Source organism: Lingula anatina, chromosome 1 (genome assembly GCF_051362555.1).
Source record: "Lingula anatina isolate TDL-2025a chromosome 1, LinAna3.0, whole genome shotgun sequence".
Lineage (NCBI taxonomy): Eukaryota > Metazoa > Brachiopoda > Lingulata > Lingulida > Lingulidae > Lingula > Lingula anatina.
In genome coordinates, this window is record NC_141767.1 from 59,182,060 (window position 1) to 59,208,249 (window position 26,190).

General features: G+C 34.7%; 2 protein-coding genes and 1 long non-coding RNA gene across 3 annotated transcripts; 2 read left to right on the top strand and 1 right to left on the bottom strand.

The window, feature by feature from the left end:
- LOC106180839 (nuclear pore complex protein Nup107) lies at positions 1-18,090 on the bottom strand. The gene is made up of 26 exons (XM_086999477.1): positions 17,912-18,090; positions 16,939-17,024; positions 16,341-16,435; positions 15,999-16,082; positions 15,540-15,646; positions 15,265-15,333; positions 14,890-14,962; positions 14,557-14,713; positions 14,092-14,227; positions 13,689-13,852; positions 13,397-13,475; positions 13,057-13,170; positions 12,525-12,701; positions 11,894-12,099; positions 10,764-10,812; positions 10,332-10,401; positions 9,948-10,066; positions 9,590-9,725; positions 9,115-9,275; positions 8,742-8,844; positions 8,368-8,456; positions 8,054-8,125; positions 7,577-7,750; positions 7,188-7,256; positions 6,172-6,339; positions 1-586 (listed from the first exon to the last, which is right to left on the bottom strand). The coding sequence occupies exons 1-26, from the start codon at positions 17,984-17,986 to the stop codon at positions 482-484; spliced, it is 2,937 nt and encodes a 978-aa protein (XP_086855603.1). The 5' UTR covers positions 17,987-18,090; the 3' UTR covers positions 1-481.
- On the top strand, positions 956-3,572 carry LOC147764836 (uncharacterized). The gene is made up of 2 exons (XR_015331752.1): positions 956-1,643; positions 2,896-3,572. It is a non-coding gene; the product is annotated as an uncharacterized LOC147764836 (long non-coding RNA).
- Positions 18,059-24,507, top strand: LOC106180840 (BRCA2 and CDKN1A-interacting protein). Its single transcript, XM_013564984.2, has 8 exons — positions 18,059-18,147; positions 18,251-18,440; positions 22,032-22,106; positions 22,416-22,496; positions 22,684-22,776; positions 23,006-23,190; positions 23,566-23,740; positions 24,045-24,507. The coding sequence occupies exons 2-8, from the start codon at positions 18,285-18,287 to the stop codon at positions 24,216-24,218; spliced, it is 939 nt and encodes a 312-aa protein (XP_013420438.2). The 5' UTR covers positions 18,059-18,147; positions 18,251-18,284; the 3' UTR covers positions 24,219-24,507.
- Positions 24,508-26,190: the final 1,683 nt, after the last annotated feature.

The following is a 26,190-nucleotide window of genomic DNA, read 5'->3' on the forward strand; positions in this document are numbered from 1 at the left end:
TCAAATGTAAAATACTTCTGGGGGCATCTTATTTATTTTGGCCTCCATCCAAAGTTGAGAACAGATACTTGTTTTGTTAGAATAAGGTTGTTACCTAATTATTCAAATGTACAGATAGTGAGTCATATAAAACAAAGTACAAAGAGCTCTTTTTATTTCCACTTCTTATATTCAAGGTATCCTTGGGACAGGTAAATGACTCCTTAAGGTGTGACTGTACAGTATGTTACACTAATTGCCCCTCTGAGAAGATGGTGGAAGGGGCTTCAGGTGGTGAAGGGCCACAATTCTTCACTACCTCAAGAATAGCTCAACATTTGGTTGCTTAGAACACTTCGCTCTGTAATGGCTGAAACAGCTGTAGTTCATATTCAAAGAAGAAGCTTTGACTCATGAATTTTTCCTTTGTTAGTGTGTTCAACTTTCAAGGTCAGTTCAGCCAATTGTTCATCAATGTTCACCTTTTATACTTTGTTAAGTTTTATTTCATGTCATATCCTAGTGGATCAAGATTACAGTCCAACAGTGCTATGGAGGAGTCTCTGAGAAGCTGTAGTAATTTTTGTAGTTCATCCTTTCTGAAGACCTAAAAGAAATAAAAATATAAGTAAATATATATATATATATATATTAATTACATATCAGCATTGCTGCTATAATTTAATGATTAATATATATAATTCCAATTAATAGCCAATTTCCATAAATGAAACATCTTTATATGAACCTATAATAACCTGCTTTTTCACTAAATACCACAATCTATTGTACCTTTATCACAAAATCTTGAACAGTAACTAAAGTACAGTAAAAAGAAAAAAGTATATATAAATGATAACAACTTCCCCTAAAAAAGTATACCATTTAAAACGCACAAATTCTGCTTAGGCCACACTTTTTCATTTTCATGGATGACATCCTCTGGGTACCCCAAAATTGGTGTGAGAGGGGAAAAAAAAAAAAAAAAAAAAAAAAAAAAAAAAAAAAAAAAAAAAAACTGCTTAAGTAAAGGAATGCTGTCAGCATACAGCTGGAAACACAAATTTCACCACAGAAACACGTATCAAACTAACACTATGTCTTTATCCATGCTCTCAAAATATTAAAGCATTGTGAATACTTCGTAGAAATGTAAAAAAAAAAGTCATGAATAGATATACTTCATATTACCAAATCTATTTAAGGTTATTTCATGCATTTAGTTGGTATAGCAATCAATAAAACAAATATCAACCAAACAGTGTGTCTTTATATGTATTCTCAGAATATTAAAGCATTTTGAACACTTCACAGAAATGGTTAAAAAATGATGCAAAGATAGGGCCTATGCTTAATACTACCAAATCTATTAAAGGTCATTTCGGACGATGCCATTTGTCTACTTCGACTCACACGAAGCAGCCAAACTGCCAGGTGGCTTGTCTGACCTTCAGGCCACCAAATACCTCGACGCCCTTGTCAACCCTTTTTTCGCTACAGAAAACCTGGTATTAATGTGCTGCTTTGTACAGAATGCCACAGCAGCCCGGGAGCCACTGGCTGATTTGACGGTTATTTTGGAAAATATTAGATTTGGCCTCGTTTTCAAAACGTGGAGTGGTAGCCCCAAAAAAATTTGGCGGGAGACGAAGGCATAGAGACAGGTAAGTTGTACATGTGTTTGTGGAATGAACAGTAGATTTAAATACTAATGAATTTGACGGGACAATACAGTATATGCTTAAGTTACATTTTATACACCGAATAAGTCTTCGTGTATCGATTTCACTGAGTATTCTCTAAAGTTACTGGCGATTAGCAAAATGGCCGCACACAAAACGTCATTGTAAACATTGACTTTTGAACTGTGCCAAATGCAGCTTAAGGGTTTTTTTCTTTATCTGTTCCTGTTTTTTCATAGTTTGGCAATATTTTTTGAACATATCAAATTTTTAAGATGTGCGATGGCCTGTAATTTGTAGAATTTCAACATTTCCAACAAGCTGTATATTCACCGTGCCGGGTACCTATCATTTAGTTGATCGAGTGATGGCAGTGGCTCTCTGGTCTCATGCATGGAATGAATGTCACCGTATAAGTGAAATGTTTGAATCTTGGCTTCTCATGCAATTTCTTCGTGTTTTAATGTGAAAAGGATGAAGTGGATTGCGAAATAACATTGTCATCCAACCTGCATACACGTATACGTATGTGCATATCGTGGTGTACCAGTACTTGTTTGCAAAGCGGTGGGGGGGGGGGGGGGGGGGCATTGGTGCCAGTAGTTGAGAAAGATACAGTATTGTAAACTAACCATAGGCATGTTTTGAAATATAAGAATCATAAATTATGTCTTTTTTGCTGGGGGCGGGGGGGGGGGGGGGGGGGGGGGGTTAAATGTATCAATTGTGTTAATTTTTTTAGAAAAAAAAACATGTAAACACAAAATAAGTTTTATTGCATTGGTTGGGGGTTTTGAGGAGAAGAATGTCATAAAAATGCAAGTTTAAAAAAGGTGAATAATATATGTATGTGTGTATGTACATTAAATGAAACAGGCTCTTCAATGATGAGGGCATATGATAGTGATGTGGTGCTCTGACTTGCATGTGTTTTCTAATTTTTTCATGCCTTGATTCAAATTGGGTTTTTGAATTATGATGGGTGTGCAAATTTGCCCAAAGTTCAGTTTCAAATGTTTTTTTAATAATCACTGTTATGAATTAAGTATAAATAATGCAGTTTAAGGTAAAGATTGTAAATATAGTGCTGTTCAAGATTGATTGTTACAGTTTACCTATTACAAAGATTGCAATAAATTATGATTAATTTCAGTGTGTATGTGTGTGAGCAATTGATAAATGTAGTTAGAATTTTTTTATGATATTCTTTTAAAAACTCTATTATTTATTCTAGGCTTGAATAGCATGAATGGGACCAGGATTATTCCTTTTGCCGTGCAATCATCATAACAAAAGCGCCCATCATTTCCAAATGCTGTGTGGCAATGAACACCACAACCTCTGGGATACTTCCAAGGGATGAAAAATATGTGCTCTTGCTAATATAAATAGTTATTGGTTATCAGTACATAGAAATGCAGTTTGTGAAATCAATTTAGGTTTTAACCACATGAAGTTAGTTAAAAGTGTATGTGCAACTAAGTTAACAATACATTGTTTTATTTTTACTGTGCAGGTTTTTTTATATATGTGTAGCTTATAGATAATATCTACTTATCGGAATACAAGTAAAACAAGTTTATTCAAATGCAAATATGGATTGATACCTGGTATCACTGAAAGAAAATTAACATGACATCTTTGGGAAAATTTATGAAATTATATTATTTGTAAAAATTCTGGTCCACTGTGTAAAGGGAAATTGTGTGTTAGATGGTTAAATATATATAAATGTGTACCAATCAAGTAAAGTAGCATTGAATTATCACCTACTGGGTAATTAATGTACAATGTAATGTAAAATAACTATTTTGCAATGTACATGTCTCACTGGTAAAATATTTCAGGCTAGTTGAATTTTATGTAAAATTAAAATAAAATATATAGCAATGTGATTAAATGTAAATTGTCTTTCATTTGTTATTTTTCATATTTAATGAAAGGAATACCCTCATCAGTTGGCCTCATGTAATAAAAAGGTTTATCTACAATGAAAAAAAATGTTAAAGTTCATTTGTATTAGCACCGTGGTAAGTGCCAAGAAAAAAATTATTTCATTGTCCCCAATACCCAGTTGCTCTATATAAGTAATACTGTGTGAAGGAAAAACTAAAACGAGACTGAAGCTCATGAGAAAGCACTAAGTCAAAGCGAGGCTTATATGCGGATATGGTAAGTGAGAGTTTTCAGGCTGACATGGCCGTGAATTGATTTGTGCCATTCACAGCTTAAGGCAAAGTTCTTTACATGCTTACATTGACAGAAAGCTGAATAAATTTTCCACAACTTGTAGTAATTTCAAGTTGTGCGGAGGCCTCTATAGGTACAAAAATCAAAATCAAAAACGAACTTCCGTAATAGCTTTAATAAAATTTCGATTTCAAACTCATTTTTCAACATTAAATATGCTGTAGATCAACTTTTGGGTCATCTCACATTATTCGAAATTTATTTCTCAATATGACAATGCACATATTGTAACCCCAAGTACGTTAATAGCCGAGATAATACACCGTTTATGACACCCTATAAATCTCAAAAAATATTGCCCAATTCAAATTCTCGAACTTCCGGTTTGTTTAATAGCCACCTAGCGGCAGACCAGTGGCTCCCGGGCTGCAGAAATTTTTCGGGCGATAATTGCTGGCCGCCGCCAGCCTTTCGCACAGTTGTAAAAATGTGATATCTCCATGCCCAATATCAATGGCATACCAATCCAAAACGACGGCGCCCGTTCTCTTTAAGACTTTTATTGTTGTGTAATTTGAAAGTAATCCTAGAGATGAATTTGACGGCAAAGCGGCCACATTTCAATGTGGCGATAATACGCATGCGCAGAAAGCTCATTTCCTGGCAAATTCAATAACGACGTTTGCGTGCTAGGGGGAATTTTTTTTTTTTTTGAGAACGGGTGAAAATCAGTGCGCGCGCAGGATGTCATCCATAAAAATAAAAAAGTGTGGCCTTATCTAAAATTAAGAACTTGTTTGTACTTCAAACTTCAAAATGCCTGTAATACCTATGAAATGTTTCAGGAGGGTTCTGGGAATTACAAACATCTAAGCTCATTTAGATTGCCCTTTCACATGATCTCTCAAATCCAGTTGGGTCTATTAAGAACAAAAATCAATAATACATGGGATTTTAAAACAACCATGTAAACACTCCATTAGGAAGAAATGTGTTTTGAATTAAGAACTGTACAAACTAAGTTACACACACACAAAACTGAGAGTAATTGGGATCAAAAAGTTCATGTGAAGAAAGTTCCTAAATTGTCTATCCTGAAAGATGAAGCATCACTCCTGCCTTGAAGTGCACAAACTTGAGTTTTAGCAGACATTAGTTTTATAATCTGGCCTGGCAGAAAGTTAAACAACTGAGATTCAAAACACTGAGTTAAGCTATGAAGTAACTTTTTTAACCATTTTAACATATTTTGTTAAAAGATGCCGGGGCAAAAATGAACCCATGTGGTGCACAGTAATAACACCAGCTGATAAGATCTAAATATAATAGTCTCAAAAATACTAAAACATCTGGTAACATTGGGCTTCTGATATAATACAACCATAAACTCAAGATTTACTAAAAGAATGGATCAAACATGTGGATACCACATCTATAAATGTCATTATAATTTTGTAACAAATTATTTTCAACAGTATTCCCCTTAACGCCTGTTGATCTGTTATGTGAGGTGATATTATAATATATTCAAGATTATATTCATATTTTTCAATTACAGATATGATAACCTGATGGGACTACCTCACTGATAAAGATCACTTGTTTTGAAATCAAATTGTTTCATTATAAAACCTTTAATGACACATTTTTCATCCAAATAAATAATTTTATACAGCACTGACAACTACATCAAGAGATTAATAATAGTAAAGCTAACACCCTAAACTTACTCTCACAAATCAACCTAATACTTTTGTTTTCCATCTTGGCACACAAACTATTTGATAAAAGCTGTAATACTCAACTTGAGTCACATGAGTGTCTTTTGCTATAATTAATCACAGAGAAAAGCACAGAAATGTCTGGACTAAGATGAAATCTCCCTTCTGCTTGACACATTCTCTTCATATTATCAGTTCATTTTGTAAAATGCTTAGCTCTAAAACCAGCAATCCAGTATTGACATGGTTCAACATTTGCCAGATTATCTCTGTGAATAAAGAGTGTTATCACTTAAGGTGTGCCGAATTAGTACCCTTAGATTAAAAGTTATCAACAAGAAACTTCCTATGTAACTCAATTCTGTTTCTTCTATATTTGTATATTTTACAGCTCAAAATATAGTAGTTAAATCTAAAATTCTATACCCAACAATGCTAATAGTACATCACATGAAGACAAGTAAACCAAGTCCTATACAACCCACAAGGTGCTCCAATTATCCTACTGAAGAAGCAAACCAATGTTTTTCTTGCAATGAGTTAGGTTAAATAAAAATATAACATGATATCGCATCAGCCTCTCTCTCTGCTCTGCCTACCTTGTACAAACCATGTTGTTCTGTAGCCACAGTGTCAGCCAGCTGCAAGCACTCTTTGTATTGTTCTGTGGCATGAAGGACGGAATGAAGGAGGAAACACATGGTGGGTAGGCACAGTTGACGTAACAGCCTCATCTGGTGCAGCCGGTTCATATCTTTGGGTCCATCCTGACATAGCAAATGGTACATATTACAAATAAAATATTGCCTAATTAACGACAAGTGCTTTAAATAGATTTTTAAAAATGAAAAATTATATAAAATGCCATTACACAAGACCTAGTAGCTTCAAGTTCATAGATCTAGATACTATTTTTTTTTTCAAAATAAATGAAAAGCCAAGTATAATCCTTGAGAAACAATAGCTCCTTCAACTTTAAATTCTGAAGAGAGAAAAAAAAATGTTCTAGGACAAAACCCATTTAAGAGGATTCCTTACTACTATCAGTAATAAATTTCACATTCCTGATCCAGTTTCTAATAGTTAAAGACTTGAGCTAGCATTTCAGAGATGTTTTGGACAAGACGCAGTATAGAAACAACACGAAGTGATGTGATTCCGAATACAAAACAATCAACACTTGATATATGTCTGCATGCGTTGACTTACTTTACAACCAGAACAAGGTCAAAGGGTGCCACTATGAGTACATGATAACCTTTGGGATCATCTGCTTATCTTAAGTGACTTATTATTTCAGCTTCTTGTGAGAGGTGGTACACATAGAGTCTAACACTTATCTTTACGAGTATGGTTTTGAATACTCAAGACTTACATCATTTTATAAACACTTAAAAATAGCCATAAACTTAATGAATAAAAGATCTCTCAGTTACGTATCAAGGTAAAAAATCTTACAGTACAGTCAACATGCTTAACATCTTTGAAAAGTCTCCCAACCGTTTTCTGCCCATCTCACCCCTATATACAGCTCTCAACTTAACCTTTAACAGTCTGTCCCAGCCTCTTTAGTCCCCTCCCGTCTCACTGATCAATCTTTACCCTCCATACCAACCTGTCTTTGATCTGCCATCCATCCTCCATCAACAAATAGTAAAACATTGTAAATTCTCTCCACTGTGGTCTGAAAGAAGAGGGATAATTGTAGAGAATATTATCATTACCCCATTATTTAGTGTATTGACCTGACTTTTTTTTTACTTTTATTTTTCATTTATATGAAGCAAAAACCTTAGTTGGCACTGTTTTAGATTTTTTAAATGAATAGCTTATCAGGTTCTTAGTTTCGCATAAACTCTTTCCAAATTGTATTTTTTTTCTATTCACTTTTATAAAACATGAAAATTCTTGGATTTTTTTTGACCCCCTGCATAAAAGTACTTTCAACTTTGATATAAAAGCAACTAAGTAAGATAGTAAAGTACAAGCTACATTCCCACATACTTTGGTTTGCAACTCTAGGGAGCGGCGCCACCTATCCATATCTGCCTCATACTGTTTCTCCCTGTGCTCAAAGGCCACCCTCTCAGTGAAGCTGGCTTTTTGAGGAACATCTGGCTTACTGGGCTTTGCATTGTGGTAGTGCTCAAACCAGTCATTAAAAGAATCATGGGCATCCTAAAGTGATGAAGAAATACTAGTCTCTTTGCCACAAAACTATCTGCATGGTGTTTACTATAAACTCATTTCTAGTCAACATTTTGTTTAAACTATCACTTAAAAATTATGTGGTACCTTGGAGATCAGATACATGACACAATATTTTTGCAAGTCAGCAAATTATCACAGAAAAATTGAGGCCCACATCAGTATCCATAAAACTCATTTATACTCAAATAAGCAACACAATTCAATTTAAATTTCTTCATACACTTTAAAATAACATACTATATCCATCAATTTAATCTCCTTTTCACTCACCAGATAGGCCTTGTGACACAAGTATTCTCTGATTGCATTGTCATCTTCTGCTGGTAACTCTGTGGTGCCATGCTTGATAAAAAAAGGAAAATATTACAATAAATTCAAATTAAATAAATTAAATAAATAAATCTTATGTAATTATTGTTCTGATAGTTGAAGAAGCAAATTTTCTTTATTTACTTGTTCTTCATTTTTACTTCCTCTTTATTTTCTGAGGTGAAAGATGATAAGTCAATGAAAAACTTTGAATTATATAAGTATCAGTCTTCTAACACTTCAATACGTGTAACTCATTTAATGTAAACACAAACCTGCATCTGACAATTTCTATATATTATATCTATGGACCCAGGGGGTATTTTACTGAACACTTCTCTGGCTGCAGCATGCTTCTTCAAGGCTGTAGATATGTAACATGTATTAAAATAAAACTCTTCACATTCTCTTTTATAATCAAGTGTGAACAAATATGATGACACACACACACCCAGGCACACGCACAAAAAGAGATGCTTTAGACAAATGAGTGGTGTTTTCACTTTAACAAAAGATACAAAGCTTTATTTGTCAGAAAGTTGAAAGAAAGAATGCAACTGTTGGAAGCTCAATTAAAATTAAGACTCTTTCTTACTGTGGACTGAGTTGTACTTTTCTTTCTTAAACTCGACACTCTGTTTTGCATTACCTATGAAGGTCCTCATGACGGCATTGGCCTGCCGTACAGCTTCTGCTCTCTGGATTGGATCAAACACCAGCCAATCAATTGCCTCTATCTTCTGATGGTCTTCCTACAACACAAAACAAATACTGTAAATTTTTGATAACATGATTACTTTGACATACTAATCAGAATAGATGAGATGAATATGATAGCAACAGATACCTCATCTTACTTTGACATTTCAAAGAGAAAATGAAAGAAATGTAATCAAAACATGTAATTTCTAAGTCTTAAGAAACATCCTTCAATTTAGGATAAAAGTTTGTGCTTCACAAACAGCCTACATAATGTGCTGAAATGACATTCACTGTTATCCCCATATAAAGCACAAACACACCTCTGTAGTGGCAGCTTCTAATGCAGCATCCCGGTCAATCTTAAAATCAGGGCCCTTTGTTCTTATTTTCTCCACCACTAATTTGGTTATATTGGGAATGTCCAGTCCAGCTTCTTCAGCTAGTGCCAAACATTGCTGCCTGGCTTCCCTGTCCTCTATACCTGTAGTATAGGGAAGATGATATGGTGTTGAATATGTGGCTTCAAATTGCTTATAGAGATGATTTTAGTTAAATTAATATCCATTTCGTAAACAGCACTCAAGTTTCACCTTTACATTTTATGAGTAGGGATAATTTTTTGAAAATCTAAATTTTTGTTTGTGCTTAAATAAATGCAGTGGCTGCAGAATTTTTCAGTTCCTTAATTATGTTAGTCTTCTTGATAGTCTTCTTATGAAACAGGTATTTTATTACTTAGGTTGTCACTTTCAGCACTGACTCACAAATTAGGATAAAAGCAGCAGGTGCTCTCACCTTGTAAAAACCTAGCATACCACTCCAGCTGTAGGTCCTGAGGCAGAGTGGACACATAATGTGCAACCAGGGTGGTGTGTTTCTCCTCTATCAAACTCATCACATAGCTCTCTAGGATGAAAGTACACATCTCTTCCTGGAAAGAATGAACAAGAGTGAATAAAGGGAACAAAACATTGTCTACTTACATAAAAGAGCAGTGTAACTAAATAATTGGTACATTTATATAAGAAAGATTGTCTCCTCAATCATTAGCCCAAGAAATAAAATGGACGAAAAACAAACATTTGGTGTAATAATATAGACTAAAACCAACTACTTCTTGCAGGACTTCTATAAGACAGGAATCAACACTTACTTTAGTGGTTTTTCCTATAGTCCTGAGGAAGAGTACCAAGTGTGCCATGAAGCGGATAAGATGGTGTGGAGGCTTAATGCCAGAGTTTGACAACCAGCTGTACATCTCTTCTATTAAACCTAAGTAAACCAATACATTATCAGTTAGCCATAATCTAAACAAAAACAAATGGCAGTAATATTAACCAAATCTAAAATTGGGAAAAATGCCAAAAAAGCATACACTTTCAACAACAAGCACGGTGAGTGAGAAAATACACTCATTATTCATTTAATAACATTCTTTACAAAAATTCATACAGCATAAAATTAATGAGAAATTAGTTTATGGGATACAACCCATGTTTTCAATCAATCATTTTGACATCCTGCTGTATTATCTTACCTGGCACATCATCTAGTATGATATACTTCTGAATTATATGGTATTTTTCATTTGCCTCCAATCTGACCTCCTGAAACATTTTTGTGACAGCTGATTAAGAGAAACCAATAACATTTTATGTTCTGGGTTTGCACAAAGCCCCATAAAAATTTTGACTCAAAAATGTTATCTGCTAATAAACAGGAATATTTCTTGCATTTGGAATAATATATGCTAAGGAGTTAAGAACATCTACAGATCAATGCATATAAATTAAGATTTTCACCATTCTTGATGATAAAGACCACCACTTCTAATGTGCACTAACAATATCCTGAACTCATAAATATAATCAATATATGAATATATGTTACATAAATGACAGTTGGTGATAACAGCATTCCTGTATTTATACATGATACAGAAACAATTTTAGAAAGGATCAAAACTTACATCATTGTCACTTGCTTGAATCTCTTGAAATATTGCCTGTGGTGTTAACCTAATGAAAAAGTTTTTTCAACATAAAGTCTTGAAAGTAACCTTTCCAATTGTGCTATTAAAACCAATAAAATTTTCAAATTCTCCCCCCCCCCCAAAAAAAAAATAATAAAAAAAATAATAATAAAAAATAAATAAATAAAATAAAAATATAGTCGAGTTTCTGTTGCTTATGGTCTTTCCCAAGTATGCACGACCATCTAATGATCAGGCATGAGATTTGGTTTTGATAAAAAAGTCTGAAAGATTTTTCGAAGAAAAATCTTAACGCACACGTAAACGAGCGACAAGTCGACAACTCGACAAATTTTCAAATGCAAGTTCAATGTCTTCATACGACATACACACAACCGATCTAGTAAAACAACCTACCTGAATTTATTCTTAATCCCTTTATCGATTTCTCTGACTCTATCGTCGTTTACACCGGCCTCAAGTAGCTTCATTTTCCAAAACGCAAAAGCGACACACGATACCACATGGAAAAAACCGCGCAGCGCTATATGAACAGGATACAGGCCGTTTTACGGTAATTGCATTCAATGACTGTATAAATGTCGTATAGATGTCGCAAAAGTTTCCCCCTTGATAACAGTGCGTCCCAGAATCGATATATATGTACGGTTGGTAACGTTTTTCGGCAAGGTCAAAATTGAAAACATGCGAGTGCCGATGAGTGAAGGGTCTCGCCGGGGAAGGGAAGGGTACCCCTACCCCCCCCCCTGAAATTTTCTCAACGGATTTGCAATGATATAAAAAAATGACATTTTTGAAGGAAAAAAGTCGGAATTCCGCCAAAAGACGGAAAAATCTCATGCCTGAATGATAAAAATAAGTATTTCAGTTTGTACTATTACAAAAATTCTTAACCTTTCTGTGTGCATCCTTTTGAAATACACTTAAGAGGGAAATGCCATCCAAAAGATAGGCTCCTAAAATCCTTTTTGATGACACATGTTCTCATATAGAACCACTGTCTTAACATAAACAGCTTCAACAGCAGTCCAATAACAAAATAATCTAATTGGTTCACAAACAATTACACTCTTATATATCATTTTTCAAATAATAATGTAACATGCATTTTATCCCAGAAGGCTCCAGGCAGCTGTTCCAGAGGTCTGTCAGTCATAGTGGCCACTCTGATCTCCTGCTCCACCCTGGCATCCACCATACACTTGAAGTAGGCCCACAGACAATCTTCCCATGTCTCACAGGCAGGAAGAAGCTCTTTCAGGTTACCACTCAGTGCTGCATATGTGGCTTTCTCATACAGGTTAAATCTGTCCTGTAGGCACATTAACACAAATGATATCAAAACCTATGCAAATGTGGCCTTCTTAGAAAAAAATGTCCTTTAAGTGATTTTTAAGCTTCTAATGTTATTCAGGGCTGCATATGATAAAAAAAGATTGGAAAAATACTTAAACATTTTTATTTTCAATTTTGTATATAAGTTAACTATGCAAATGTTGCAAAATGTGCACTTACTATGAAATGTGGTGGTAGCTTCATTTTTTTTTATTAAGGCAATCAATACTTTTGATGGTAAAAAGGGAGCAATATTTGCTATTCATGAAATATTTGATATTCAATAAACAAACAAACAAACAAACAAATAAATAAATACATACATTAAAACCTTCTTTGACCCTTTGAAAATTATAGTTGACATTAAAGAGAAACATCACCTGGCAATGCTCCATCTCTTACCTCCTGTGCCATCCTCCAACACACTGCTTTCCACACATCTCTGTATGGATTCCCCTCCACAGCAGAGACCTCACCCCCTGGGCCTAGGCTGTGGTAATTGGGATCATGGTACAGTCTCCACCCCTCCAGAGTAGCTGCCCTCCATGCCTGGCCACACTTTGAGCACAGACGCTGAGCCTAAAGTCAAAATAGGAAAGTGTTTTATAATATTACTAAAGGGTCATAGAAGAATATATATATAATTGTTTTATCAAAATATTGAATTCTATGATGAAGCTAGAAGAAATGGAGACAATCAAATATCGTTTTCTTTTCCACTGCAATGTAAAACTTCAAGTGAGGTATATTTATTTGACATTATGAGGAAAAGTTACTTTTCACAATTCATCATTCAGATTGCTACAATTCAATTTTTTAACATGGCTGCATATCTATTCATTCCATCAAACGACAAGAGCACAATAAGAAATGAAAAAATCTTTTTGAAATGCCATGACTTTGCAGTGTGTGTGTGAAAATTTCACTAAATTACCTCATCTAATTGCCCAGCCCTGATATAAACAAAGATGTATTTAAGTAAACGACCCTCGTCTTCCTGGTCAAGATCAGCTAGAGGTCGTTTCTGTCTGACTGGAGCATCAGGGTCCTAAGATCAACAAATGACAAGCTATTCAATCTAAATGTGCAAATTTACAATGAACATCAGAGGAGCAAGCATTACAAATATTCAATCTATGCTTATATGACCAGTCAAAAAAATCCATGACGTAAAAATTCCAAAACAATATGACATAATTTCTCTGTCCCTGATGGACAGTGAAAATACTTTTAAGTTCTAAACTGAGATAATTTTCAGATATTTTTCCCCTCACCATTTTATCCACAATTGGTCTGTCGTAGCCTGCTGGAACAGCCCCAGCTCTTTGCTGTAAGGAATGAAGTGTGTTCTCCCTGAAAATATAGTTTTAGTTAGCAACAACATTTTACATAATCCTTCATTAGGTCTACCTTGTGTTCAAGACTTGATTCAAACCTATAAATTGAATGAAAATGCTTAATTCACTTTGCATTGAGATAAAATACAGCAAGAAAATATATTATTCATTATTTCACATTTTCAATAGCACCACAGTTCTGAAACACTAGTATGTTTCGCAAACCTACCATGTAACAGACTGGTCTGAAAAGAACTCCACTTTGTCATAATAGTTTTCCAGCTCTCCAGCAGCCACTTGTTCTAACCAGTCAATCACCAGCTGACCCTGCCTTAAACTGTGGTCTGTCTCATATAGTCTGTCCACGATTTCTTTCTCACTCATCTTTTTTCCCTGTGTTGGAAGATTTTCAATAATCAAATCTTCCAATAACAATTTTGTATAACAACCAGGTGTGACAGTCACTAATCATATTTTCATTTTAATTAAACTTAAATTTTACTATGTCTAGTAAAAAACCACATGATCAATAAATATGTACTAAGCAAATGCAAAATACTCTGCTTTACCTAGGCAAAGTAAATATGCATAATCACAAATACAATTTGATGGACAGGAAGTATGCTACTGACCAGTTGGTCCACTATCATATCCTCCTGATCCCCCTTGACCTCAGTTTCCAGGCGGTCTCGAAACAGAGACCCAACCAAAGCCCATGTGTTCTTCTCCTGTTCAAGTATATTCAACACATCTATGGTTTTAGTGAATCTACAAATAAAATGAGATAAGTTGAAATTTTTAACAATGCTAGTTTCAATATACACTATAGCAATAAAAAAATACTATATGATTCAAGAGAGACAGTTTCATTCAAGATTTACTTTAATCCATATGTGTTTGTGGAAGCCAGGGTTCTATCATTAATAAAAATAGTTATTTTATTACAGCATTTGTTAACATCGCCTTTTCAACCTGCAATTATCTAATTAAACATAATTTAACATAATTACACAAGGTTTAGTATGAAAAAATTATAAGAAAAATAAATTTCTCTCATACATCTCACTACATCAACCTTTGTGCAAAGAAGCACTTACCTAGAATGCCCAGGAGTGGCTCTGTTAATTAATTTCTTAAGCAGAACAACTTGTTCACTGCAGACCTGTGTATAGCTCTTTATCAGATCAAACACCTGAGGTTCTGCAGGGTGATCTTTGACAGCCTGGAGAAAATCCCCAAATAACCCTGTTGATGCTGAAATATTTCATACAAATCACACATGAGTCACTGGTACAATGACATAACAAGAGAATAGCGACAGTCGATAATAAAACAATGAAGTAAAAATTCAATACATCTGAGTGTCACTTGAAAATAGCACATGCTTAGAGTGTGGAATAAGAAGTTTCATTTTTAGAATATTTAGTTACCTGCAAGTCCTGGATCTTCCTCAAGAAGCAAGGCGACATTGGTGGTGGTAATGTCCTCATCCATACCATGAGGCTATAGAGAAAAAAAAAATCCACAAAATTACGTCAGTTTAGGACAAGAGCTATTGAATCTCACTCAGGAGACAAAGAATGTTTAATGAGATTACAAAGGTTACCAGAAAAAATTCTATTCACAGGGTCACCCAAAACTTCTTGCCACCTCTTTTTAGAATATTGCATCAAAGAATTTTGAATGGTGATTTTCACACTGTCTTATTCATGAAAGATAAAGAGATTAAATAAGTTTAAAGGAAAAAAAAGTTGGACTAAGGTTAAAAAATCAAATGATCTTTTTTTTTAAGTTTCAAGACTTACCTCTTGAGCACCAGTTCGTAATGGAGTGAAGCCCAAGCTGTCACTGAAACTTTCACCTACTCTAGATATCTAAACAATAGAAAATTATAAAATCATTTACAGATCAAAATAAGAGTAAGAATAGCAATAATGCAAAATTATATATAAATTCTTGATCAAAAGAAATTGCTAGGGTGTCATATTAAAATAGATGTGAAAATTTCTCACAGATCTCTGCAAGACTGTATTTAATTTGTATCACACTGTCAAAATATACCAATAAGATAACAACATACCTGTGAGAGGGACATAGGAGTCCCCATCATCATGGACTGTCCTGGTGTGGCACCAAGTGTGGCAGAGACATCAAACTTGGCAGATGTAGGAATGGGCTTAGGAGTGTCTAATGATAAATGACATAAAAGATACTAGGTGCAATCTGTCTGTGTACAGTTAGTGCACTGCTAAATTACTTAATTTATACTTATTCTGATTCTTTGTTTTATATGATCAGCAATAAAAGTAATGACATGTGAAAAGCCAGAAATAATGGCTAACATTTGACTACACTCTTTAGCACACATATGTGCACGCATGATAGCATGTATATGTGTGAATACTCTTCTTGGTGTATACTGAAACAATTTTTATTTTGATAAAATGTTCCTAACAAATAAAATCCTTTACTTTAAGTCTTATTTTCATCTTGGTAAAACAGCTACCTGAAAATAAGATGTTTACAAAGGTAAACTTACATGAGCTATGTTTAAGGGGAGTTTTCCTGGCAGATCTAAGCAGAGGCCCAGGAGTCCCCACAGCCTCATCAAGCAACTGTAAAGCTGGAAAATACTTGGTCAAGGATACAACTATGAAACCTACACCCATACTGTTTTATTTGTTTTAAACACTCTGTTCAATTATGTTGACAATCTAATTTCATGTTCTTATACAATGACTGTGCAGAATACAAATTTTTATATCCCTTTAAAATATTTAGGTTTTTGTAATGAAAGTAAGAGCATTTATATTTAATTATTCCTAGTCTTAACAGGTGATAGTAGAATATGTAACATTTTTTTTCTCAACATAAAGGATACATCTCTGTACATTAACATTAGCACTTCTCTGTTGACTTCTTGTTTTTGGCGACTGATTTTCTGTTAGCAGAGTTCCAAATGACTGTCTGTTTGAGCTATTAAGAAAAGAGAATCAATTTACCTAGTACCACCTTGGAAAAGAAAGACAACTATTAAACTAAGATATTTTACTTATTTAATTTTTTTAAAGTGTTAAATGAGAGCTCTTGTTTATTCATAATCACACTTTTACATGTTTTCTTTAATTAAAGTGAAAAACAAGGAGCCCTATATATGTATAAATATACAGTTGGTGGAAATTTGAGCAATAATATATATATACATATCCACCAACATAATAACCTTTGCTCAGGTAATTTTTGCCATTATAGGTTTGATAGTTAACGGCCTAACTAAAAAAATATGGTTGGTTTTTGCTAAATTTCAGAATATGTCAGAAATGGGTTAACATATAAGCAATAAGATTTTGGTGGTAATCCATTAACTTATGAATAAAAATAACAATTGAGTTGCCTTGGCAGGAGATCTGCACCAACTGATTGCTTTTTTAAATTAATTTGCTGTTCAGTAGGATACAGCATGTTCATATGATACTCACCCTTCATTTCTCAGCTGCCTTCTTCTGTCAATATTTCTGTTCATTTCTTCTGGGTCAAACTGTCCTGCAGCCTGGCGCTGGGAGTACTGAATGGAGAATTGATTTTTAGGTCATGCTATTGTACCCTGTTTTGTTCTTTGTCTTGTACATTTTTGATGCAATGTCGTCGTCGCCACTGACGACGCAGAACGTCGTGAGCCACGTCATCGGCCGCACACGACGCAGCACACTCGTGGAGGCCGTGACGCGCTCGGCGTTTTTGATGTGTAGTTTTTGTTCTGTTTGATGTTAGTCTTTGATGTGCCGTAAGCGGGTTTATTCTTTTATGAAAGCACAGGATTCTCTGGAAGCCTTAATTTTAGTCTTATTTTAATTCTTATTTTGATTACCAAGAATAAACTTATCTGAAAACCCCAGTTGTCGTTATTATCCCGCTTACACTATAATGCCCAATACATCACAATGGTACACTGGAGAAAATGACTGTTGATACAACTACAAATCTGTATGGTTTGTTTATAAATTGGCAGGTCACCCTCCAATCAGACATTTAAGAAGAGGCACGAGGATTTATACAGTACATGATTTATATTGATAGTCAGTAATATATTTCACTATCATCTCATCCTTTTTCTTGCAAATGATCATTTTCAGCATTTCCTGGCCTCCGGATTTCTTTTCTCTAGTGAACTGCACTGTACTGAACACTTTAGTATGATCATTGATTATAGAAGATTAACGTTTGGCAATTCTTTAGACCTTGTGAGTACTCTCTTAGATGTAAATTAAACAAATATATACTGTATATCTTTATTATATACTTAGAATTCAATGTACTATAATATGAAAACCTTTTTAGTAGTTGCATACTGAAATTTTCACAGAAGTGAAAACTCGGTGTAAACTATGCCTATGAAGTTCGTGTCTACCGGTTTAAGATGCAACAAAATTAAACAGCATGTTTTCCACTTACAACCCATATATCGGCTATAGTGTTATCTGGGGCTTCCGAAGAAAACCGACCCGATTTTCTTGTTCCCGAAGCCATGTCTTTTTAACCCCTTTATGTGTTCTTTTCACTTAGCATTCCCGCCGACAGGAAGAATTCATTTTAGTGAAACCTCGTGACCTCGCGTTTTCAAGGCCGTTTACGGGAATTAAGCTAGAGTTGTTAAATTTGGGTTTACGATACTTAAAGGTTGATTAATGGTAAGCCCTATGTGAAAAATCTTACTTACCATTAGTTTTCTTATTTTTAAGTGTTTATTGAATGAAGCGTCTTCTTTCACTTTTAATCACCTTTTGCTTTCAGTTCGTCTGCTGTTAATCTCGTTTGTAAAACAAATATGTCTGCCCCCAGCAAAAAGCGTGCGCTTGCGGAAGACAAAAATGTCAGTGGAAATGAAGCAGAAGGTGACGATGAAGAAGATATGGAAGATGATTTCTGGTCTGGAGATGATGGTGACGACCTAGATGAAGAGGAAAAACAGTTCATCAACCAGGTATATTTTTAAATTATGAAATATTCACCTCCCACAGTATCAGCACGTGTCACTTAGTTGAGACTTAGTATCCGACCTCCATCCCCCAATAGGTCTTTGGCGTTTTCTAAATTACGGTATTTGGTGTCTTTGAACAATGCCCCTTTTATTCTACTGATGATTTTGAAGCTGTGTGTATGGGGGCGTCTCGATAGTCCGAAGTTTCATTGGTCCGAAGGTTCACTGGTTCGAAAAGTGGTAACATTTTCATTGATTTTTTAATCAAGGGTTCATTAGTAGGTATATCAGAAAATTTTTCAAACTGATCAGAAAATTATAATACTTATATCATCTGAAAGGTAATGCAAAAACCGGATGAAATCACTTGGAATTTTTTAAATATTCCTACAAGTAGGGTGCACACATGATATTTTTCTAAGTGAGCTAGAGACTTGAAATTTGGTGCACAGATAGCCACACATTTGAGTATGAATAATCAATTTGAATTTTTAATCTATCTCATTTAGATCAAAAGTTATTCAAGTTTTAGTAACACCATGTTTGTTCTTTTTTTCAGGCGCCATTTTCAAAAATGAGACAAAAGTTGCCCCCATCATTTTTCATCCCCTTAATATTGTCACAGACATTTGAAATTTGGCACACATTAAGTACAGAAGTTGGGCATTAACCCAAAGTTTAAATTTTGGTTCTAGCATTTTCCTAAGCAGAGTTATGTGCATGTGAATTAAGCAAAATGAAGGATTTTTTGACGGTAAATGCTAGAAAATACACATTTCTTAGGTTTTATTAATCAACAAGACTAAAACTCTTGGCAGAATAGTTGTCTTACATATGAGTATTAGTACAAAATTAATGGTATAAGTGGCAAATTGTCATTGTGAAAAAAAAACAATCATTCAAACTTAGGAACAACCCACACCCTGGGGATCATAAGGTTATTCTTGCATATATACTCCTTATTATCGAACACATATGTATAGTATGTACATGGCACATAATTTTCTTTTATGATAAACTTCCTGCAAAAAATAAAAATGCCCCCACTTCTGAGGATGCATACCCCCATGCATATTTCCATCACCCCTGCTTATAAATGCTGATAAGGCAGTTTGTAATAAAATTCTCTCTCTCCAGCAGTTGTCTTGATATTAGTATAAACCAAAATTTAATTATATATTTCATGTCAGAAAACAATATCTGGTGAGCTTGAAAGAAAATAAATCAAGCTATATACATGTAGCACCTGTGATACTACTATTTAAACCTACTAGTAATGCATAAATGTTTTAAAGCTTAAATATCATTGAAAATTAACTTGCCACGTATGAATGATAGACTTAATTTTTTAAATTCATGTGACTTAACAGAGTTTTCTGATCCAAGATTATATTGAAAAAGTATAAGAATTATCTGTAACAATATTTGTGCTTCCAATTTGTCTACCAATTTAAGTAAAGAATACACAAATGTGATTTAACCTCTGTTATAGGGAATTCTTGCACCACAAAACTGATTATTTTAGTTTTAAAAAGCTGTTGGTTCAACTATACTACAGAAGTCTACATATATAAAAAGTAAATATAATATATCAATACAAATGACAGTAAGTTTTAAAAGGGAACTTGAGCTGTTTTAAGTCTTTGGCACGGAGATATATAAAAACAACATTAGTAAATCACAAAAAAAAAAAAAAAATGGATAACCTATTGTGTCTTGTTGGCTTCCTCAAAAAAAATTTTTTTAAATTTTATTTCGATGTACGTCCATCTCCTAAAGTTCTAGATATAAATATAATTATATACATATACTTAAATCTAAAGTTCTTCACACAAATACCTACATGTACATAGAAATTTCCAAAAGGGACTTAACAATATTCACACCTTCCAGGTCATTTGAAGTCTTTGGCAAAGATGTGTAAACAGCATACGTAAATCACACACACACACACCAAAAAAAAAAAAAAATTAATTAATTAATCAATAATAAATCTGTCAAGGCCCCATTAAGACCTTTATAATCAGTCAGAGACGCTAAACCCAAGAAGTTACAACTCCTTGCTAAACCAGACAACCAAGAAGAAGAGTCAGGATTATTCAATGTATTGATGCCGCAAAACGGATGAAAACACCTGCTCAGAGTTAAATAATTATGTCAAAGTAGCTTGTCAAAGTCCACTCAGGCTTTAACTTTTTAGTGCATTTCACCATGATTCCCAACAAACTCATCACAATCAGGATTTTCTCTGTTATTATCACTTCTAACTGATGTATGCAAGCGATGTAACATTTTTGTTAAGCGTACGCAGTAAAAATTGACCTCGACTGGCTGCGGTCAACAAGCGTGTGCGAGAGGGGGGGGGGGCGTTGAAATAAATTACAAAAAAAATATTTGCCCAAATTTGCCCAAAAATCTGAAATGTTGGTTAGAAACCTTAGTCCTTGTTCTTCTACATGGCATATATTTTGTCTTGCCGCCCTTTGCCGACTTCAAAAAATAAATCAGTTTAAAAGTTTGCCCTTAAAAATTTTCACTTCTGACCTCTCGTAGATCGCGAAAACAATACCCAAAAGGAAGTAACAGCTGTTCTCTATCACGTGTTAAGGTAGGGTTGTTCCCGATGCAGTAGTTGAGACACGCCGTGCATTGTGAGAGCGGGTTGAAATCTGATACTCTGGGGACAGTTTTAATGGCGCTTCGCGAAATAGAACAACTAACGCCACCTAGGGACGTCTGCGCTCCCTACTACAAGCAACAAAGATATTGAAGTTTTTTAACTGCAAAAATGCACCAAAAGTGTCCACACTTTTCAGCTTAAAACCTGTCACTACTGACCAGCGGTGATCACTCAGCTGTAGCTGCAGCTCAAATTGCTTGTGACCAATTAGGGCAATTATGGCTGTATGTTAATCTAATGACCTGGAAACAAACCCAAATTGGCGACCGCACAAGCACATGGCTGGGATGGCTTCCGTGCAGATCAAGCACTATAAATATTGCGCATCAAATAAACTATACTTCGCATGGTTTAATTTTCATGATTTTTTTACATAATATTGCAAATTTCATAAACTTTATGCGATATAAATTTTAAAAAACTGAAACCAGTACTTCCCTGACATTTTTGAGCATTTTGTCGAGGCAAAACTTCAAACACCCTGAACTGAAACTTCTCAAAGACTGCAACACGGGAAAATCACGTGACCGGATTTTACTCTTTGATTTACAGCTTATTTAGTTAATGGCTTGTATTAGTTTTTTTACGCGGCGCTAAAAGAGAGATTTAAAAAAGGGGTGCCATAGGCGAGCTGTCAGCAGGCCGACTTCAGTTTTACACTTCACTGCCACTGGACAGTTACGACTGTAGCGCCCCTAGCGGATTGTGATATACCTATCATTAGTCCGAAGGTTCTATAGTGAACATTCGGACCAATAAACCGTCGGACTATTGAATCTTCGGACTATTGCTACGGCCCCGCAAAATTACTAAATTCAATTTTCAGTGCCCTAGACTGTTTGATGATTCTCATATAAAATTTTTTAAACATAAAGACTTTTGTATTTATATTAAATTATATATTTGCTTTACAGGAAGTTCAGGTCGAATTTGAAGCTCGTAATGCTGAAGACAGTGATTTCCATGGGATACGACAGCTTTTGCAACAGGTATTAAATAAACCGTATAATGGAACAATAAGTGTTATAGTAGCATTATTTTATTTTAAATGTAGCCTTAACACTTAAGAAGACAAACTGGTATTTTCACTCTGTTTATCTGCAGATACCAAAAACAGTATACCATTGTTTCATTTTATAATGCGAAAGACTGTTTTTGTATTTCAGGTGTATCTGAAAGCAAACAGCAATCTTGCAGAATTTGCTGGTATTTTCACTCTTTTTTTTCTGCAGATACTTAAAGCTGCAGTACACCATTGCTTCACTTTGTAATGCATAATATTTTGTTTCTATATACAGGTGTATCTAAAAGCAAACATCAATCTCTCAGAATTGGCTGATATGATCATTGCACAGAATTATGTTGGAAGTGTAATAAAGGTGAGTGCTTACTAAAAGAGCATTTTTACTAAGCAACAGCTTGAAAATTAGCATTGTCATATTTAACTTTCTAAAATTAATTATGACTGTATACTTAAAAATAGTGAAAAAAGTAAAACTTCAATTGAGAAACACAAAACAAATGTTTTTGCACAGGAAATATATGTACATGTTTATATACTTTTAGCAAGTAGACGTACCAGAGGAAGATGACAGTGACAGTGATGATGGGGATGATGTATTTGGGGTTATTTCAGCAATCAACCTGACTGAGAAAAAGGTGATATTTTCTGATACATATTTGAATAGACCTTTATTATTATTCTTTTGGCCGTAGGTGTGTTTCATTGTAAATCAGGCTTTGCCATTTCCATTCTTATTTATATAGAATATGCTCAGTTTTAATAATAACGATGCAAATTGTATACATTTCTTTCATGTTACCCATCAATAAATTTCATGCCAATTTCATTGCCATAATTTTAATCACTGAAATCACTATGTCTTAGGATGCTGAGAGTGTGCGGCAGCTCCACTCCTACCTCCTTGGAAAGTGTCAGGCATGTGAACAGAAACAGCAGCAGTACTTCAAAGCTCTCTTAGAGGACCCTAACAAACAAGTGGGCTACCTAGTTAATGAGAGACTGATCAATATACCACCACAGATAGCTACACCAATGTTCCAAAGTTTAAAGTATGTAACACTAGTAATCATTCAATATGGGTCCAGTTATATATGGACAGCTCACAATGTCATTTTGGTTAGTTGGGTGTGAAATGTGAAATTAATTTTTAGCAAACAAAATCACATGTTGCGAAGTTAATTGTTAATGTATGTTAAAAAACCTGTCCAAGGCTTTAATTATTACATATTAGTGTTTGCATGTGTGTGTGTGTGGGGGTGGGGGGGTGGGGGGGGGGGGTAATTTGGTTGATGTTAATTCAAATAATAACAGAGCTCTAGTGATATCCACTAACAGAGCTCTGGTGTTAATCATAATAAAATTTTTCAAATGTTTGTCTTGCTGAAACACGAGTCTCAGTTATGTGCATGGTTTGAATTTTCCAGAAAAGAAATGGAGAGAGCTGTAAAGAAGAAAATGAAATACAGTTTTGATTACTTTTTGATGGTAGCAAAGACATACAAAACCAAGCCTTCAAATCAGAAGAAAAAAGGCAAAAATAAAACACAAACACCAGATGAAATAACATTTCTTAATCCAGAGGAAGAATTGTTTAGTGAGGTAAATTTTTTTTACAAAAAATTAAAAAATTAAATTAAATTAAATTAAATTAAGGGAAATTTTAAGTGTTGCTGGTGGTGGAAAAGGAATAAGAATGCATATTTGTTTTGGGTTAAGGCCAGGATATAGCGTTTATTTTAAAATATTATGATTGTCAGTTCATTCAGATAGAAGATACCCATGTCAAAAGAGCTGTTATATAATATTTATCACCATATTAGGAGAAAAAGTATTTCTGATGGCAACAGTGTCATGCCAACTCATGTTACAGTAATAATTGTTGTTTTGTTGACTTTACTTCCAGGAGTCTGTGTTGTCATTTGACTACTCTGTGGCCAGTGAGCGTGATGGTGTGGTAGGTGGACAGTGGGATGATGAAGAGGAAGAGTTTGAACCATTCCGACGAGTTATGATCATAGCAGGGGACAAGCTGGATTCCTTAATCATCAAAGTACAGCAGACTTTTGGGGGAAGTTGAAGCTGAGGATTTATATGAGAATAATTCAATTTTAAGCTAATCAGTTTCATGTTAAGCTGTTGTTTGCTTTAATTGTATGTTCATGACATTCATACATATATACCAATGGCTAACTTGTATCACCGAAGTTAAAGAACTGGTGCAAATACCTGAAGTGTAATATCATGGGATAAAGGAAATAATTTAATATGCTATAGGAAAAATCAGTTTGTATAATTACTATGGATTGCATTAGTAGTAATGTAGTTGCATGTGTAAGCTGATAAAAAAGCAGGATCATGTTCTTGAACTTGAGGAAAATTAGAGTTTATTTTGTCCAAATGTTTTACAATTCCACGTGGAAAACTAGCTGGTATTCTCAAGGCTATTGAAAAGTTTTTAACTAAAAAATGCTATCCAAAGTGAATTTTGGATGCATATTAGGCCATAGTATGGGACCTTATCCACCAATGATTATATCTGCTCAGCAAGATACACAATGGTCTATCTTCTGATGCCTTTTTTTTTAAATTTAAGCACTAACAGAGCTCTGTAGAGCATTTCCTCCAGAGTAGGAATGGGAATGTCTTCCCTTTTCACAGCCGTGTTGGCAACACACATGTCTACACTAAGTCTAATGTCATTCTCTCCTTCAGGGACAAGTACCACAGGTGATACCCATGATGACGAACCTGTCGCTTTCCCAGTTATGTCACAGTTTTCTAGTTCATCCAAATTCTTTTCAAATCGCTCACAAAGAGCAAAAGGAATTCTTCGCAGCTGCTGTGCCACTGGTGTAACACTCTCGTCAATGGGAATTTCAATTTTTCAATTCTTCAATTTTTCCAGTTCTTCAAAAAAGCATTTGTATAGATTGGAGAATAACTGCATTTGCTTTGTCTTCAAGTGATATGGGCAGTTTTTCTCTAGTGAGAACTTGAGGCAACTGTATTCTGCAGTTTTCTTCTAAGACTGCTGGTTGTTTTTCATTGCGTAAAGTGGTCAGTGTAGTGTTGTTTCACTTCCTGACTCTCCTAGCTTCTCCATTAACTCGGTGCAAAAGGTGGTGTTTAACCCACCATCCAATAGAGCATGTGTCAGCACTTGTTTCCTCCCATGCACATACTTAACCTTGACTGGTACTATGAGAAGGCCTACTGTAGTTTCTTCATTTCCTACATGCAGTTGTCTATGCATCTCCTGTTTTATAAAAATATGAGACACAAGGTTCAAAACAAGGGACACATCATGAATGACATTTTTTATTTCCATAAAACAAGTTTTATTTCTTAAAAAAAATTGCACCCTAGTCAAAATCCTGAGAAGGGGTCCATTTAGTTTTGTGGTTATCAACATTTGTAAATTTTAACTGATCAGTCTATTTCTGAGACTGCTTTTGATTATATTTTGGGCACTGAAGCCACGTTCTACATCTGCAGTATGAACTGGGAGGGCAAGTGCTATGCCAGCCAATTTGCACAAGTTAGGGAAATCGTCCTCATGAAATAAGTAGATTATTGCCCAGAGTTCTTTCATACTGTCACCTGTTTCTGTTTCATCGAGGTGAGAGCAGAGAGCCTGGTGTTGGTCATTCTATTCCTCATGTGTGTCTTTAACAATCTCAACACAGAGATAGATCTTTCTGCTTCAGTAGAAGTTATAGGTAATGTGCGCCCCATAGGTGACTCTGGCTTCATAGTGACATGCGTTCCACAGCAATTTACACACCATCCATGGGGACTTGGGCCAGACAACTCTTTGAGAATACTTTCAGGCTCTAACAAAACTTTGTATTCCTTTATTAGTAAAGTATGCCAAACATGACAAAAGTCAAACAACACTGATTCAACAGCATCATTCAACATCAGCATTATTTGTCAATTGCTGAGATCAGCAGAAGCAAGAGGTCATTTTTAGTGTGTTTTTTTAGGAACTCAAGAGGGGAGTTAAGACCCACCCTCTACCAAATCCACCACTGAGGTGATAAGCGGAT

Coding starts and splice junctions, on each gene's coding strand:
- LOC106180839 (XM_086999477.1), bottom strand. CDS start 17,986: ATGGCTTCGGGAACAAGAAAATCGGGTCGGTTTTCTTCGGAAGCCCCA. Junction 15,647..15,998: donor TCCCCTTAAACATAGCTCAT/GTAAGTTTACCT, acceptor ATTTATCATTAG/ACACTCCTAAGCCCATTCCT. Junction 8,845..9,114: donor TAGAAGCTGCCACTACAGAG/GTGTGTTTGTGC, acceptor TTTGTGTTGTAG/GAAGACCATCAGAAGATAGA.
- LOC106180840 (XM_013564984.2), top strand. CDS start 18,285: ATGTCTGCCCCCAGCAAAAAGCGTGCGCTTGCGGAAGACAAAAATGTC. Junction 18,441..22,031: donor AAAAACAGTTCATCAACCAG/GTATATTTTTAA, acceptor TTTGCTTTACAG/GAAGTTCAGGTCGAATTTGA. Junction 23,741..24,044: donor AGGAAGAATTGTTTAGTGAG/GTAAATTTTTTT, acceptor CTTTACTTCCAG/GAGTCTGTGTTGTCATTTGA.